Genomic DNA, 17,978 nt, shown 5'->3' on the forward strand with positions numbered 1-17,978 from the left:
GGGACAAGGTGAGAGTCCACGGACGGGGCGTCGGGAGCTCAGATGGGCGGGACTGGGCGGTAAGTCCGTGGTCAGGGCGTGTTGAGCTTAGATGGGCGGGACTGGGCGGTAAGTCCGTGGTCAGGGCGCCGGGAGCTCAGTTGGGCGACCAGGGACGTGGCGAGAGTATCCAGTCAGGGTGTCAGGAGCTCCGAGAGCCACACATCATGTCAAAGAGACGCATGCGGTTCGCGAGCTGCGGTTTGGCCGCCCCGGTCAAAAAGGTGCTAATTGGATATGATCAGAATTTATTGTCATGAACGAGTCACAAAATTCAATGTTTTGCGGCACCACAGGGCAAATATTTATTTGTACACCATCACGCACGAACAGTCAAAGTCAGGCAGTGTCTGTCGTTCATCGATCATTCAGGAATCCGACGGCGGGGGGTGGGGAGAAGCCGTCCTTGTGCTGCTGGGTGCTCGTCTTCAGGCTCCTGGAGCTCCTTCCCGATGGGAGCAGAGGGCCTGGGTGGAGGGGGTCCTTGAGGATAGAAGCTGCTTGCTTAAGACACTGCCTCTTGTAGACGTCCTCGATGAAGACTGGTACCCGTGAGGTCATGTGTGACAACAAACATTATTATTATTGCACATTCAGTGATTCCTTTAGGAATCAGGACTGCATTGTTTGAAAATTTGCACTGTTTACCAGCAGATCCAGCCCTGCAGGTATCTGGCGGTCCTGCTGCTGCGGACCCACGGAGAGAAGACACAGCGCTCCTCCGCAGGGTTCCACCGCCCAGTCCAACAACGGACGGCTCCGCATGGGATTGAAGCGACCTGTTAAAGGAGCCGGGGGTAGTTCTTTTCAAAAGATCCTGGGCCCGAGATGGAGGCGCCTGTGTTCGGCACCGGCCACGAGGGATTGCAGACCCTGGGGAAGCAGAGGACTGGCCCAGGGCACCACAGAATGGGAAGACCACCACCCCCACTTGAGAAAAGCAGAGAAGAACCACGGGACGGTGACCACGGCTGCGGACCGGCTAGGGACTCTGCGGCTGAAGAAACCGCACAGGCGACCCGAGGGAGGTGCCCGCACGGGCTGCGGGCGACCGCAGACCAAGGACTCGCACCAGGCTGCGAACTGCTGGAGGCTGGCTCCAGGGGTGACCAGGTACTGGAACGGGGGCACGGAGTGCCAAAGGTTTCCCGATCGTGTCGGAGGGACGGCTGGGACTGAAGGTGGCGAGAGCGCTGGAGGGGAATCCTCGGACACTCAGCGACTCGGGATGGTGGGGGGGGTTGGGCTCTCTTTCCCTGACTGGAAGGCAATTTCTGCCAACGGTGAATCTGTCTGCCTTATGACACTAAATGCGATTTTGTGCAATGGGATTTTGATCTTATTCTGTATCCGACTTTTAAGAGAACTTCAAGACAGTTTCATTTTAAAGTGGTTTTATTAAAAAAGACCTTTTCATAAAGGTACAAAAATTTCGTTCATAACCCTGTTGTACTATGTGAGCTCAACGTTGGCCCTCCAAAATTCATATTGATGTGGTCCAGAAACCCTCTCTTCGAAAGAGAAATTGCCTAAGGAATTGAACTTGCGCCGAGCGGGGGTCCTGCTCCAAACTCTAAATCAAAACCCAAGCGAAAGGCTTTGCAGGGAACTCTTCACCCTCTGTATGCTGGTTTGGGTGTGCTACCAACAAGCTCATATACTCCGTGTCTGGTTTTATACCCGGAACTGGTGTTCGTACTGTAAAGGTATCTTTGCAAAGGTCGGGGTAAACACAGCTGCTTCAAGTACTGGAAGTTAAGGTATGAATATTCGAAAATGTTGTTTGGCTATCTAGGACTAATGTAGGGCAGTGAATGTGGGAGCTGTAACTGAACTGATCAACTAACTCTGGTTCACCCACAGGCCAGGGTCCAAAGGGTTGAGAGGGCATCACCATCACCTATGGGACTGAAAGGTAAACCAGATGGGGGGGGGGGGCGCAAGTCCAGCATGAAGAAAGGTCGTCATGGTCCGAAACGGACTGATTGGTGGTCTCCCTGTCAGAAGTCACCAGTTCTCCGGGCCCGTCAGAATTAACGACCAGTGGCAGGAAGATGGGCAAGCTTGCAGGTACGTCCCAGAGCCGAAGGGAGACTAATTACCTGAGCAGAGGTTCTAATCAGTGTTTGTTCCCGGAGAGGAGGAGGATTTCAGCGGTGCTGGAGGCCCACAAGCTTTTCAGTGTTTTCCGCGTTTCGGGGACCCATCGTGGAAGTGTGACTGCCGTTCCGCGTCACAATGATGGAAGGGGCGGAGATGATGCAGGGAGCGATACGCACCCGCGGTGGGGGCAGGTCCATCGCAGCTCCAGCGTGCAACAGGGGAACGAGCCTCCACCTGACAGGCCCAAGCACCTCAGTTCTTCTTGAATTTGGCCGTGTCGTACTTCCTCTTGCTCGAGTACCAGAGAAGCAGGGGGATGCCGATGGACGGAAGGGTCATGACCCCAAAGGCGGCCCAGTCCAACTGGGGAGAGAGATTCAAACAAAAATAATCAGAACCGCAATCAAGGGAACCTTGTACAGTCAAACTCCTGGTATCTGGATTGGGAGATGCCGGATAAGAGTATTTTCCAGTTGCTTGAGACTCACTCTTCCAATGCCTAATTAATACACAGAATGATCAGTTTAAGACCACAAATGGTAACTGTACTTACACTGGGAGTAGGAATTGTCGGGGGGGGGGGGGGGAAAGCTTCACCATCATTGTCATCTGTATAAATGATCTGGATGATAATGTGGTCAATTGGATCAGCAAGTTTGCAGGTGACACTAAGATTGGAGGCATTGTGGACAGTGAGGAAGGTTTCCAAATCTTGCAGAGGAGTCTGGACCAGCTGGAAAGATGGTATTTAATGCAGACAAGTGCGAGGTGCTGCATTTTGGAAGGACAAACCAAGAAAGGGCGTACACGGTGAATGGTCGGGCACTGAGGAGTGCGTAGAAGGGAGGGACCTGGGAATACAGATACATCATTCCCTGAAAGTGGCGTCACAGGGGGATAGGGGCGTAAAGAGACCTTTTGGCACATTGGCCTTCATAAATCAAAGTATTGAGAACAGGAGTTGGGATGTTATGGTGAAATTATCCAAGACATTGGTGAAGCCAAATTTGGAGCACTGAGTGCTGTTTTGGTCCCCAAACTACAGGAAAGAGATCAATAAGATAGAAAGATGCAAACATTTACAAGGAACTTTCCTGGACTTCACGAACCGAGTTACAGGGAAAAGTTAAATAGGTTAAGTCTTTATTCCCTGGAGTGTAGAAGAATGAGGGGAGATTTGATAGAGGTATTTAAAATTATGAGGGGGATAGACAGAGTAAATGTTGGTAGGATTTTACCACTGAGAGTAGGTGAGATTCAAACCAGAGGACGTGGGTGAAGGGAGAAGGGGAACATTTTAGGGGGAGCATGAGGGGGTACTTCACACAGAGAGAGGTGGAAGTGTGCAACGAGCTGCCAGCTGAAGTGGCGAGTGCGGGTTCAATTTTAACATTTAGGAAGCATTTGGACGGGAGGGGGTAAGGACCGGGCAGAAAATAGTTCAGCACAGACGAGAAGGGCTGAAGGGCATGTTTCTGTGCTGTAATTTTCTATGGTTGACTGAGCTGGGGGGGGGGGGCATCAGTCCCTCTGCTGGAGTGGGTGAATAATGGGGCAGAAAGCACACTTCGAACAGCATGGCTCTGTCGAGGCAAAGGATGATGTCACCTCACGAAACCCCAGACACTCACATAATGAGGGGAGAAGCGCCTGTCGAACTCTCGTTGAGCCAGGATACCGCCCTGCCCAGGGGCGCTCGTGTAGCCCACCTGAGGGTGAAGACACAAGGAGATGATGATGAGCCTTCGACCAACACGGTTCACTGACGGACGAGATTCCGTATACGCCAGCGTGCAAGACAGTTCTTGAACTTTTAAAACATTGCCCCAAAACCAGGGGTTGTCTTACACGCCACGTATGAAGTCCAAAGTTTAAAGGTGCAAAGCTCGCCATGTATAAAGACTGAACCTTGACAGCGAAGTCTCAGCGCTCCCCCCGCGGGGTCCAATCACCCTGTCCGGCCATCGGCTCTGAAAGGGCTTTAAACGCCCGTTGAAAGGAGCTGACAGATTTATTTTAAAATACACTAATAAAATTTAAACCTTTATGGGGTAATTTGTTTTTAAAATGTTCTGACAACTGGTCAATAGGATGGTTGGTAAAGGACTACATCGAAAGCCAAATTGACTGGTATTTTTTTCCAACGTTTCAATTTGAGATTGATGTAAATCAGAAATGGCTTCTCTATCTCATACATTTTGGTCATGCCAAATTGGAGAAGTTTTGGATATCAGTTTGCAACCTAACCCATCCCACTGTTCTTTTTTGGAATAACACTTCCAGATGTGGAGACAAGTTCCACACATCGGGTTGCAGCCCTGGCTACGTTGTTGGCAAGAAGAGCATCTTATTTAAATGGAAAGATTCTAATCCACCTATTTTGGCTCTCTCAAATGATGTCATGTTTAAGTTTAGAAGCAGTGGTTCTCAACCTTTCTCCTTCCACTCACATCCCACTTTAAGTAATCCCTACACCATTGGTGCTGTGTGTTGAGTAAGGGATTGATTAAGGTGGGATGAGAGGGAGGGGGGTAAGGTTTGAGAACTACTGCAGTCGAGCAGAGAGGATCACAGGGGGGGTGGTCTCTGGTGGAGAATTAAAATGGTTTTGTTGACCCTGGCTCCCCAAGTGACGTTTATTTTTTGACCCCATGCAGAACAGCTTTCCTGAAATAAGATTCAGTGGAGCCATGGAGAATAATGGTCCGTGCTTGTAGTGTAGATTGTGAAGGGTCATGTGACCTCTCCACCTGGTGGGACGTGAATTGCGGAGGGTCACGTGACGTCTCCATCTGGAACCTGGTGGAGGTAACGAGACCTCTCCACCCAGAATCTAGTCGGAAGTCACATCACCTGCAAATCGAGGCTGGGCTCTCCCCATCCATAAGTGCACACACCTGACCATAGGCCCCTCTAAATCGCCTTGTGATTACCTCGGTGGGGACCCTCCATCTTATTGGACTATACATTCCAATAGCTTTGCCTCTTTTCCTCTTCGGGCCCGAAACAAACCCTTGCTGTGGACAGCGCTGGAGTCACTGGTAAGGTGCGCACCACATAGGGATCAGGGCTGTTGTAGATAGCATCTGAGCCATGCCCAAGTTAGACAAGGAACGCCAGGTAGCGTATTGTAGTTCTTGGCTGTGATATGTTTGTATAAACAGTGCTGAGTCCAATGTGACTGGGTTTTACTGTGCTTCAGAGAGTGTAAGCAGTAATGACCATGATGGCTGCTTGTACTGTGTTGTGTGATTGAGAAGACTTGCGTGTGTTATCCCTGATGTGATCCCCCTTACGCGTGTTTCAATAAAGGCTATTTCTCATTCAGCCCTGCTATTCTTTGAATCCACCAAACTTTCCCCTTCCGACACAACTGCGCTCAATCCGAAACCCGGGCACCCCTCTCCCTGAGATTTGGGGCCATCCTTCCTTTTTTTTTTAAGGGGCCATCCTTCCTAATGTGATACTTACCACCATTGGACCTCCCTCCTGAGCGAGGTAGGAGACAGTCGCGGAGGTGAAGTTGAAGTAACCTGCCTTCAGTGGTCGCAGCACCACGGTATGGGTGACGTTACTTGCGCTGATGGAAGGGGTTAAGGGCCAAACGGTTAACAGGAAATTTTTAAAAAGACAGCATCAATCTTTCTCCCCCTCGCTGCCTCATGTGGCACCTAACACCACATGCATGCACTCTACACCCGGCAGGCGTAGTTGGAGCTTCCAATGTGATCTCTGGGTGCTCCAGAATCAGAATTCGTTGACACAGACCTGGTCCATGGTGTGGTCACAGCGCCAGCGACCCGCCGTCGTCTGCAAGGACCTTCTAAGTTCTCTCCGGGTCTGCGTGGGTTTCCTCTGAGAGTTCCGGTTTCAACCCAGCCTTCAAAAAAAAAGTACGGGGATTTGTAGGCTAATTGGAACAGGTTCGTGCACTGGAAGGGCCTGTTTACCATGCTGAAAATCTACAAAAAGTGTCATTAAATCCGTTTATTTGCCACAAAATTTCAGGGGTGATTATTGCTGCAAATTACATTTTAAAAAAATGTTAGTGCGTAAGAAGAGAAGGTGAGGGAGCCATCTGTGGTCCATTCAGAAATCTGATGGTGGAGGGGGAAGAAGCGGTTCTTCAACAGGTCTGCTTCCTGATAAAGATTTGGGATTATGAGAGACGACTTCAAGCTGAACACAAAAGATCTCTTCAGATTTTGCTGCATCACGTGGGAAACTGGAGAAACCTCACCTTCCATCGAATTTAGCAGGGCTTAATCGTGAAGTCGACAAGCTGCGTTCGTTCAACTGACCTAAATTGATTTTCATTTGTACTTGGCATCTGATGCCTCTCGCGTCAGTGTCCACAAATAGTCGGCCAGCGCCGATGGACTCATTGCCCCAACACCGCTTTTCCACGGTCGCCATGTCACAGAGAAACCTTTCACCATTTTTTGATGCTCAGATCAGTGGTGGGGGGGGTGGGGTGGGGAAGGAGAGGTGGATTGTGGAGGGTCATGTGACCTCTCTGCCTGGAATCCAAGTGTGTTAACGCAGAAAACAGATTTTCAATGACAGGTTGAAGTAGATTGACGGGAAATCGCAAAAATAAGACTGGATCTAAAAAGCGGTACGTGATAGGAATGTTTTCAGGCGATTTTCACGATCAGCAGTCCAAATTCCATAGACACAAAGTGTTCAGGAAGCCAAAATGTTCATTGTCCAGGTGATTTATCAGTCATTAACCAGCACGATTGGTGTGAAGTTGCTTTGCCTGTGTGTATTTGCCTGTTTCCCCATCGAGGACATCGACAAGAAGTGGTGTCTTAAGGAAGCAGCCTCTATCCTCAAGGACCCAAACCACCCAGGCCACGCTACCATCAGGGAGGAGGTCCAGGAGTCTGAAGACGAGCACCCAGTGGCACAAGGATAGCTCCTTCCCCTCCACTATCAGATCCCTGAATGGACAGTGAACCACAGACACGGCCTCGTGTTCCCTTCTGCGCTTATTTTCTGAAAATTTAATTTGTAGTAATTTGGCTGCTGCAACACAACGAATTTTGTGACATGATTCTGAGAAAATCATCCCACTTAAACCGCCCAACGGGAGGAAAACAGAGAGGAGTAAAATACAAAAATGGATGAGGTAAAAACACAATGCTGGAGAAATGCAGTAGGTCAAACGGGTAGACCTCAACTTACGACCATGTTCCCTTTTGAACGTCCGGTCGTATCATAGCATCCATGCTGCGCAGAGGTGTGAAGTGAAAACGCCACATGCACAGTTGAGCCGAAGACTGATCCATTGCTCAGCCAGCTCTGTTTGTATTTACTCCCTGCCTCTGACAGGAGTGACATCATCGCAGCGTCGGCCTCCCACTGGCTGGCGCTCCCGCCGTGCAGGTCACGCAGGGCCCTTGCGATGGCCGGCCATTTTGTGAGCTGGGTGGTGACTTGGTTCGCGGGCCACCTCAATATCTCGCGGTGGACGTACGGCAGACAGTCACCGTCTCTGCTTTATCATTCGTCAAAAGCAACAGGGCTGCCACTAAGGCCAGCTCTCGTGAGGGGTTGGCCACCCCTGCCACAGGCACTATTTCCCATAGATGGGCCCCTATTTTCACCCCAAAAGTGTAATTTTTATATTTACATATTTTTTATCTATTTATTTTCAATCATATGTACGGTCGGCCACAAGTTGCATAGGTTGTAAGTCAGGGATTACCTGGATGGCAAAGATAAAGATACAGATGATTATCTTTGTTTATATAAAGGACCTGCTGAGTTTCTCCAGCATTGTGTTTTTACTTCAATCGTGGCAACTGCAGAAAGTATAGACAAGAATTAATAAGGGAAGGTAATGGAATAGAGAGAATAAGGAGGGAACTAAAAGAGTGACCTTTGTGACATATAAAAAATGAAATCTTTTCTGGGGGGGGCTGGGTGGGGGGAAAAGAGCGGTCACTGCAAAATCAGTTGACGCTTGCGAATGGATTCGCAAATCCAAATGGAGAGGGGAGATGTGGTTGTCCGACAAGGGATAAAGGGCAACTCAGGAGGGGAAGGGGAGACTGGGGATAAAGAAGATAGAAATAGGAGAATAAGGAAAATGTTGGATGTTGTAGGAATGTTGTCTGGTAAAGAGTTGAAAATAAGAAAACAGAAATGGAAAAGGAGGAAAGGTAATGATGGAAAAACGGAAAGAGAAGATAAACAAAATATAAAATGGCTACGCTGAACTATATGACTCTAAATATTAATGGAATACATAACCAAATTAAAAGGAAGAAACTACTAAATTTACTGAAAAAGGAAAAAATAGATATAGCATTTGTCCAAGAAACACATTTAACTGAATTGGAGCACAAGAAATTAAAGAGAGATTGGGTAGGACATGTAACAGCAGCATCGTATAATTCAAAAGCAAGAGGAGTGGCTATATTAATTAGCAAAAATGTGCCATTTAAAATAGAAGAGGAAATAATAGATCCAGCAGGGAGATATGTTATGATAAAATGTCAGATATATTCAGAGCTTTGGAATCTACTTAATATATATTCACCTAACGAAGAAGATCAAAAGTTTATGCAAGATATCTTTTTGAAGGTAGCTAATACGCAAGGGAACATACTAATAGGAGGGGATTTCAATCTGAATTTGGATCCAAATATGGATAAAACGGGGAAAAAAATTAACAGGAAGAACAAAGTAACCAAATTTATAATTAAATCAATGCAAGAAATGAAACTTGTGGACATATGGAGGAAACAAAACCCAAAAGAAAAGGAATACTCATACTACTCGACTAGACATAAAACATACTCAAGGATAGACCTATTCCTGTTATCAGCCCACATACAAGGGAGAGTTAGGAAAACGGAATATAAAGCTAGACTATTATCGGACCACTCACCCCTGTTATTGGCAATAGAGCTAGAAGACATCCCTCCAAGAATGTATAGATGGAGATTAAACCCCATGCTACTTAAAAGACAGGATTTTAGAGAATTTATTGAAAAACAATTAAAAATGTACTTTGAAGTAAATACGGAATCAGTGGAAGATAAGTTTATACTATGGGACGCAATGAAAGCATTCATTAGAGGGCAAATAATAAGTTATGCAACCAAGATGAAGAAGGACTATAATCAGGAAACAGAGCAGTTGGAAAGGGAAATAATAAACATAGAAAAAAAATTAGCAATAAAGGAAGATACAACCAAAAGAAGAGAATTGGCGGATAAAAAAATAAAATATGAAACATTACAAACATATAAGGTGGAGAAGAATATAATGAAGACAAAACAGAAATATTATGAACTAGGGGAAAAAACACACAAAATCCTAGCATGGCAGCTTAAGACAGAGCAAACTAAGAAAATGGTATTGGCAACAAGGAAAAAAGACAAACAAATTACATATAATCCAAAAGAAATTAAGGAAAACTTCAGAGAATTCTATGAACAATTATACCGAACCGAAAACGAAGGGAAAGAAGGGAAAATAGATGAATTTTTGACTAAAATTGAACTACCAAAACTACAAATAGAGGAACAAAATAAATTAACAGAACCATTTGGAACAGTAGAAATACAAGAGATAATAAAAAATTTACCAAATAATAAGACACCAGGAGAGGATGGACTCCCAATAGAATTCTACAAAACATTTAAAGACCTAATAATACCGCCCCTCCTGGATGTAATCAACCAGATTGATGAGACACAAAACTTACCAGATTCATGTAAAACAGCAATAATTACAGTGATACTAAAACAAGGGAAAGATCCACTCTCACCAGCGTCATATAGACCAATATCTTTGCTAAACACAGATTATAAGATAATAGCTAAACTATTAGCGAACAGATTAGCAGAACAGGTACCGAAAATGGTAAATTTAGACCAAACTGGATTTATCAAAAAAAGACGCACAACAGACAATATTTGTAAATTTATTAACTTAATTCATGCAGTAGAAGGAAATAAAGCACCGGCAGTAGCAGTTGCTTTAGACGCAGAGAAGGCCTTCGACAGAGTAGAATGGAATTACTTGTTCAAAGTATTGCAAAAATTCAGTTTACCGGAGAAGTATATTAATTGGATTAAAGCATTATATAAGGGACCGTTAGCGAAAGTGACAGTAAATGGACATGTATCAAAGCAATTTAACTTAAGCAGGTCAACGCGGCAGGGATGCCCACTATCACCATTATTGTTTGCGCTAGCTATAGAACCACTAGCAGAATCGATAAGAAGAGATAATAATATAAAAGGAATAAAAATAAAAGACAGGGAATATAAAATCAGTCTGTTTGCGGATGATGTGATAGTGTACTTAACAGAACCAGAACTATCAATAAAAGAACTATATAAGAAATTGAAGGAATATGGAGAAGTGTCGGGATACAAGATAAACGTAAATAAAAGTGAAGCAATGCCTATGAATAACGCGGATTTCTCAAAATTTAAGGAGGAATCCCCATTCAGATGGCAAACGCAGGCAATAAGATACCTAGGTGTGCAAATAAACAAAAATCTAGGCCAATTATATAAACTCAATTACAATCCACTAATGAAAAAATTACAGGACGATTTAGAGCATTGGAAAGAGCTACCACTAACACTGATAGGAAGGATAAACTGTATTAAAATGAACATTTTTCCAAGGATACTATACTTATTTCAGGCATTGCCAATACAACTGACAGAAAAATTCTTCAAAGAGTTAAAGAAAATAATAAGGAGATTTTTATGGAGAGGGGGGAAACCGAGGATAGCACTAGACAAATTAACAGAATGGTATAAACAAGGAGGCTTACAATTGCCAAACTTCAAAAATTATTATAGAGCCGCACAATTAAGGTACCTATCAGATTTTTATCAAACAAGGGAAAAACCAGACTGGACGAGACTAGAATTAGATAAAATAGGGGAAAAGATACCTGAACACATATTATATAAATGGGACGAAAAATTGGTACAACATAGAACTTCTCCAGTATTACACCATCTCCTCAATATATGGAAGAAGATTCATGTAGAAAGAAATAAAATAAATTACCAAATACCAAAACTAATATTGACGCAAAATAAGCTACTCCCTTTTACAATAGACAACCTTGCCTTTAGAAAATGGGAAAAAAAAGGGATTAAAAGAATAGAAAATTGTTTTTCAGGAAGTAGATTCTTATCCTTTGAACAAATGAGAGATAAGTACAATATAACGGGAGATACAGCGCTGGCATATTACCAACTGAGATCCTACTTGAAAGATAAATTAGGAAGCAACTTGAGTTTACCAGAGGGAAGTAACCTTGAATATGTGATTACAGATACAATGTTAATCAAAAGATTTATAAAAAATATGTATATTAAACTGCAAGAAAAGGAAAATGAGGAAACAAATGGTAAAACTAAACAAAAATGGGAACAAGATTTAAATATAAAGATAAAAAAGGAAACATGGGAGAAGTTATGCTCTGGAACGATGAGAAATACAATAAATACGAGGCTGCGTATGATACAATATAATTGGTTACACAGACTATACATTACACCGCAAAAGTTAAATAAATGGGACCCAACAGTATCTGATAGATGTTTTCGATGTAAAAAAGAAAGGGGAACAACAATTCATGCAATCTGGACATGTGAGAGAGTAGAAAAATTTTGGGATGATCTCAATCAGATATTAAATAAAATAACAGAAAACAATATACCAAAGAATCCAGAGATCTTTCTCCTAAGTAACATAAAAAATAAAGAATTTGGAATTGACTTGGAGGATGCACAAAAAAGATTTGTTAAGATAGCCCTAGCTGTAGCAAAAAAATGTATTATGTCAACCTGGAAATTGGAAGATAATTTGAAAATACAACAATGGTATATAGAAATGAATAAATGTATTCCATTAGAAAAAATAACATATAGTTTAAGAAATAATATTGAAATATTCGAACAAGTATGGGAGCCTTACATTAAATACAATAGCGAAAACCTACCGGGAACAAACATTACCTAAGTTGATGGAAGGAGAAGAGAAGAAAAAAATGGACTCAGTAGAATTTCTGGTGTATTTTTGTTGAATGACAACATTGTCTAACTGAATTAATGCAACCTAGATTGTATAACTAAAATGGATGAGAGGGGGGAGGGATGGGGGGGTGGCTTGGGAGGAGGGAGGGGGGAGGGAGAAAAAGTCACTGTAAATGTGTGGAAAAGAAAAAGTGTATATCATGGCTATTGTGATTTATGGTGTGAAAAATAAAAAAATTTAAAAAAAAAAAAAAAAAAAAAAAAAAATCGTGGCAACTGCAGACCTTTGTGTTTTACCTCTGGTTTCCAGGACTTGTTACCCCACCCCACCCCCATCACAGGCTGAAAGAAGGATACGGAGCAATTCGGTCCCATTTCACAGTCAGCATTCCATTAACGATTCCGAAGTCCTCGGGTGGGAAGGAGTCATCGCCAAGTTCCACGTCTAGTGCAGCACTGTTGGAGACAGATCCGGTTAGAGGATTAACGTGGAGTGGGTGGATGAGGTTTGAACCAACAGCCTGCCCTGCCATCCCATACCCAGAGCTCACCCTGGTTTCCTCTCAAAGGCGCACGGGTCAGTGGGTTAATTTGCAGCTGTAAACGGTGCTGGGTTTAGATCATGAGATGTAGGGGCAGAAGCATGATTAGCGACCCGGGTTCGAATCCCGTACCGGCCATAAGCAGTTTGTACATTCTCCCTCGTCTTTGCATGGGTTTTCCCTGGTGGTTCCGGATTCTCCCCCCCCCCCCCCCATCGTTCAAAACGTACCGGGGGTGTGGGTCAATGGGGCGTAAATTGGGCAGCAAGGACTTGTGGGTCAAAATTGCCAGTTACCCGTGCTGTATGCCTAAATTTAAAACGAGGCCACTCAGTCCATTAAGCCTGTCCCAACATTCAATCATGAGCTGATCCATTTTCTGACTCAACCTCACCATCTGGCTTTCTCCCCAATACCTCTGATGCCCTGGCTAATCCTACCAATCTCTGCCTTAAAAACACCCAACAACTTGGCCTCCACGACCGTCTGTTGCAACAGATTTATTGCCCTCTGGCTGAAGAAATTCCTCCCCGTCTCCGTTCTAAGTGGACACCCTTCAATCCTGAAGATGTGCCCTCTTGTCCCAGATTCTCCCACTGTGGGGAACATCCTTTCTACATCAACTCTGTCCACGCCTTTCAACGTTCAAGATGTTTCAGAGATCCCCTCCCTCATTCCCCTAAATTCCATCGATTACAGGCTGTCAAATGCTCCTCACAATAACCTTTTCATTCCCGGAATCATCCTTGCGAACCTCCTCTGAACCCTCGCCAACGTCTGCACATCCTTTCTTAAACAAGGAGCCCAAAACTGCCCACAATTCTTCACGTGAGGCCTCACCACTGCCTTATAAAGCCTCAGCATCACATTCCTGCTCTTATCCTCTTGAAGTGAACACCAGCCTTCTTCACCAACAACTCAACCTGCAAGTTCACCTTCAGCCGATCCTGCACGAGGGCTCCCAGGTCCCTTTGCTTCTGGGTATTTACAATTTGTTCCCCATTTAAAAAATAGTCAGCCCGCTGATTTTTTTTTTTTCTGACCAGAGTGCATGACCGTACACTTTCCTACCTATGTCATTTGCCACTTCCCTGCCCATTCTCCTAATCCAAGTCCTTCTGCGGCCTCCCCAACACTACCTGCTCCTCCACCAATCTTTGCATCGCCTGCAAACTCGTCCACAAAGCTATTCATTCCGTTATCTAAATCATTAATATACAACATAAAAAGGAATGGCCCCAACCCCTGTGGAACACCACTAGCAGCCAACCAGAATGTGATCCCTCCATCCTGCCAATCAGCCAATGCTCTACCCACACTAGTATGTTTCCTGTTGCATACACTATGGGCCTTGTCTTGTTAAGTGACCTCATCTTCTGAAAGTCCAAATACACAACATCCACGGCATCTCCCTTATCTCGCCATTATCGTTACCTAAGAAGTAGGAGCAGGAGTCAGCCATTTGGCCCATCGAGCCTGCTCCGCCATTCAATGAGATCACGGCTGAGCTGATGAGAGGCTCGTCGCCACCCAACCTGCCTTTTCCCCTTGTCCCTTAATTCCCCTACAATGTAAAAATCTATCCAACCTTGTCTTAAATATATTTACTGAGATTGCTTCCACTGCTTCAATGGGCAATGAATTCCAAATTAATCTCCCTTAGAGGAGGAAAAGCAGTTCCCTCTCATCTCCGTCCTAAATCTACTCCCATGACAGAGGCTCTGTCCCCTCGTTCTGGTCTCCCCCACCAATGGGAACAACTTACCTCCCTCAATCTTATTTATGCCTTTCAGAATTTTATATGTTTCTATAAGATCCCCTCTCATCTAAATTCCAGTGAGTACAGTCCCAGAAGATTCTATCTCTCCTCATAGGCCAACCCCCTCATCTCTGGAATCAACCTGGCAAACCTCCTCTGCACTGCCTCCAAAGCCAGTCCATCCTTCCTCCAGTGCAGAGACCAGAGCTGGCTCCAGACGTGACCTTTCTCTAGCAGTTTTAGTAACAGCAGCATTGTTCCCAGTCTCATTGCTGACGTTGAGGAAAGCAGCACATGCTTCCTACCTGGATCCCACATTGTAGATGCTATATTGCAGCGTTAGGTCTCGACCCTCCACTGCATACTTATTCAGCAGGGACTTGGAGGCCAGAAGCCTTGCGCCTTCCTCTGCCCTGACCGACGTGAAGAGCGCAGCACAGGCAGCGATCAGCAGCCACCTCATCTGTGGAGGAGACAGGGAAGGAACATAAGTCACGGCAGAATCAGACCGAGGGGAGCGGGGGGGGGTGCCAACAAGCAGATATGCCCTGGGTGTCCCTGCAGGAATCCATGCCTCACCAATCACTGTCCCAGCCCCCAACCCATGAGTATACTCATGGGGAGTATACTCTTGCAGCCAGCGTAGGTTCAGAGTAGTGGTTCTCAACCTTTATCTTTCCACTCACATCCCACCTGAAGTAATCCCTAGGCCATCTGTGATGAGTAAGGGATTGCTTCAGGTGGGATGTGGGTGGGAAGGGGAGAACCACTGCTCGAGACCTAATTGTTACTGAAATATTTTGCTTGAGAAAAATTGTCATTGGCCCGTTTCCTCTGGAATTCTGAAATGGTGCACATAACGAGTCAATTAAGGATGATTAAAACATTTCAAACTTTTTCTTTACACCCACATTCCACCTTAAACAATCCCTTACTCATCACAGAGCATCCGATAGTAAAGGGATTACTTAAAAGGGGTATGTGAATGGAAAGAAAAAGGTTGAGAACCACTGGTTTAGAGCTTTCTAGCTGCCTGGAGTGTGTGAAGGTCACCATTTATTTTTCCATTCTGTCTGGGTGGTTCTATTTATTTTTTGGTGGGTGGTCTTTTTTTTTAAACTTGCTAAAGTCCTTGTTACGAAGGACTCTCCACGATGCAGTTGGGGCGGAGTCCCAGGGTTGATTCAGTCTGAAGGGCGGGCAACCAGAGGAAGAATCTACATTTTGTCCTTCTTGAGCTCAGGTTCATTATGACAAGTACAACCCGATGCAGCAAGAGTTCTCCAGTAGTCAGAGAAAAACAAATAGGCACAAAACCAGATATAACCCACACACAAACAATATACAAGCAGGATAAATATACAGTAAAATCCCCGCCACCCAGAATTCAAGCAACCAGCAAAAGAAAATCACAAAATAAATACCAGGAGGTAAAAAAAAATTATTAAAATGTAAAATTGTTGCCTCTTATGCAACACATAATCTCAAGCAATTGGCGAATTCACTTATCTGGCACCTATGGATAACTGATTAGAGAGAGAGGGAGAGAGAGTGTGTAAAATTAATATTGTTCAGTAAAAATTAGAGTCTCGGATGGTTAGTGTGAGTGATTCCTTTTGTCATTCAGCATTCTGACTGACAGTGGGGGAAAAAGCCTGGTGGTGCTGGCTCTGATATCCCTGTATCTCTTCCCCAACAGGGGCTATTAAAAGGTGCTGTGTGCAGGGTCCTTGACGATTATGCACCCTCCCCCCCCATTCAAACAACAATCCCAGTAGATCAATTGATGATGGGAGAGGGGAGAAGAGCTCCCATTGATTTCTACCACTCTGATGGTCCCTGTGGACTGACCTCCGATCCATTTCTCTGCAGCGACCGTACCCACACTGTGATGCAGCCTGGCCAGGGCGCTCTCAACAGAGATCCTGTCAAAAAATGACAGGATGGAAGTTGGAAGCCTTGCCCGCTTCAGTCTTCTCAGAAAGCGCAGTCACCGGTGCACCCTCCCGACAAGTTGTAGGTCGAGGATAGGTCACTAGTTAAGTAGACTCTGAGGAACTTGGTGCTCTTGTGATTTCCTGGAGTGGGTGGTAGTGAGTGGGCTTAGAGTTTGTCCATTAAGTAGATTTGCAAAGCACTGCCCATTTAAGAAACCATGAAAGGGAAGTGGGATAGACAAGCACATCAGGGTTGTGAGAACAGTCTCATTTCTTTGAAGTCTGCGGACGTTGTGATGATCGTAACCACGGTGGTGGAATGGTTGATGCAGCGGTTATAAAAAATGCCGTTACAGCACCAGCGATCAGGACTGGGGTTCAAATCTGGCACCGTCTGGAAGGAGTTTGTACATTCTTCCCACGTCAACGTGGATTCCTCCTCCCCCAAAGTGCTCCAGTTTCCTCCCACTGGTCAAAATGTACTGAGGTTTTTAATCAACAGGCTGGTGGGCCCGGGGTTGGGGAAGAGCCCAGGCCTGAACACTCCACCCCCCAGGCTTGGAGAAGAGCCCAGGGCCAAAAGCCCCCAGAGTTGGGGAAGACCCCAGGCCTAACACCGTGGGTAAGGGGGAGAGACCCCAGGCCTGACCTCCCACCAGTTGGGGAGGAGCCCAGACCCAACACCCCCCTCAAGGATTGGGGCCTAGGCCCGACCCCGTGTGTGGGGAGAGACCTCAGGCCCCAACCCGTGATGGGGGGGGGGAGGAAGAGGCCCCAGGCCCGACCCCCCCCAGTTGGGGAAGAGCTCAAGCCCAAAACCCCCCCCCCCCCAGAGTTGGGGAAGTCCCCAGGACTAACACCGTGGATAAGAGGGAGAGACCCCAGGAACGACCCTCCCCAATTGGGGAAGAGCCCAGACCCAACACCCCCCCTCAAGGATTGGGTGGGGGGGGGGAGAGACCCTAGGCCCGACCCCGTGGGTGGGGGGAAAAAAACCTCAGGGTGGACCATCCAACCGCGAACGAACCCCAACACTCACCCTCTCCGCCGGCTGGAAAAAGAAGCGCCACTGCGCGTGCGCCGACCTGAGCGACGTCAAGCCCCTCACCAGAACTTTCAATGTCCCCTGGGAGTTGTAGTTCTTTGGAGACTATCCGCGTTACGCAACAGCGCTAAAGAACTACATCTCCCGACGGACGGTGCCAACGGGACAGGGCCGAGGGGATGGACCAATAAAAAGGCGACACGTAATCCACCTTTTTTTATGAATGAGCGAGCAACGTGGACAGCTGTGATGATTGACAGCTGCGTCCAGGAGGACTCGGGGCTGCAAGGGGATGCTCACGATGGGGGGGCTTGGCAGTGGTCTGATGTTGGACGGGCGGGGTGGGCAAGTTTATTGCCCTCTATTAGCACAAGTCTAACCCCTCGAAACAACGTTCTCCGGTCCTCGGTGCAAAACATGCAGAGACACAACCAGTGGCGGATTGACCTTGCCCCATGGCCCCCGTTGGATAGAATAAAGTGAAATTGCCCTCATTCGCCGGGCATGTGCTGGGAGTACACCTTGGTC

The 17,978-nt window shown here is 45.9% G+C and overlaps 1 protein-coding gene across 2 annotated transcripts; it reads right to left on the bottom strand.

Moving 5' to 3' along the window:
* Positions 1–1,416: 1,416 nt before the first annotated feature.
* On the bottom strand, positions 1,417–17,496 carry ssr2 (signal sequence receptor, beta). 2 transcript variants are annotated; one of them, XM_069940401.1, is made up of 6 exons: positions 17,445–17,496; positions 14,774–14,931; positions 12,525–12,623; positions 5,614–5,722; positions 3,774–3,851; positions 1,417–2,505 (listed from the first exon to the last, which is right to left on the bottom strand). In XM_069940401.1, exons 2-6 carry the CDS (start codon positions 14,929–14,931, stop codon positions 2,395–2,397), a joined length of 555 nt encoding a protein of 184 aa, XP_069796502.1. In that variant the 5' UTR covers positions 17,445–17,496; the 3' UTR covers positions 1,417–2,394. The 2 variants fall into 2 exon arrangements, with proteins under 2 accessions (XP_069796502.1, XP_069796504.1); XM_069940403.1 differs by lacking the exon at positions 17,445–17,496 and adding an exon at positions 16,320–16,393.
* Between the last annotated feature and the right edge of the window lie 482 nt (positions 17,497–17,978).

Source organism: Narcine bancroftii, chromosome 5 (assembly GCF_036971445.1).
Source record: "Narcine bancroftii isolate sNarBan1 chromosome 5, sNarBan1.hap1, whole genome shotgun sequence".
NCBI lineage: Eukaryota > Metazoa > Chordata > Chondrichthyes > Torpediniformes > Narcinidae > Narcine > Narcine bancroftii.

What these genes read in the sequence shown, in the direction of transcription:
- ssr2 (XM_069940401.1), bottom strand. Translation starts at nt 14,931, where the DNA reads ATGAGGTGGCTGCTGATCGCTGCCTGTGCTGCGCTCTTCACGTCGGTC. An exon ending in ATCTACAATGTGGGATCCAG is followed by an intron (nt 12,624 to 14,773) that starts GTAGGAAGCATG and finishes TGTCTCCAACAG; the next exon opens with TGCTGCACTAGACGTGGAAC. An exon ending in AGGAGGGAGGTCCAATGGTG is followed by an intron (nt 3,852 to 5,613) that starts GTAAGTATCACA and finishes CTTCACCCTCAG; the next exon opens with GTGGGCTACACGAGCGCCCC.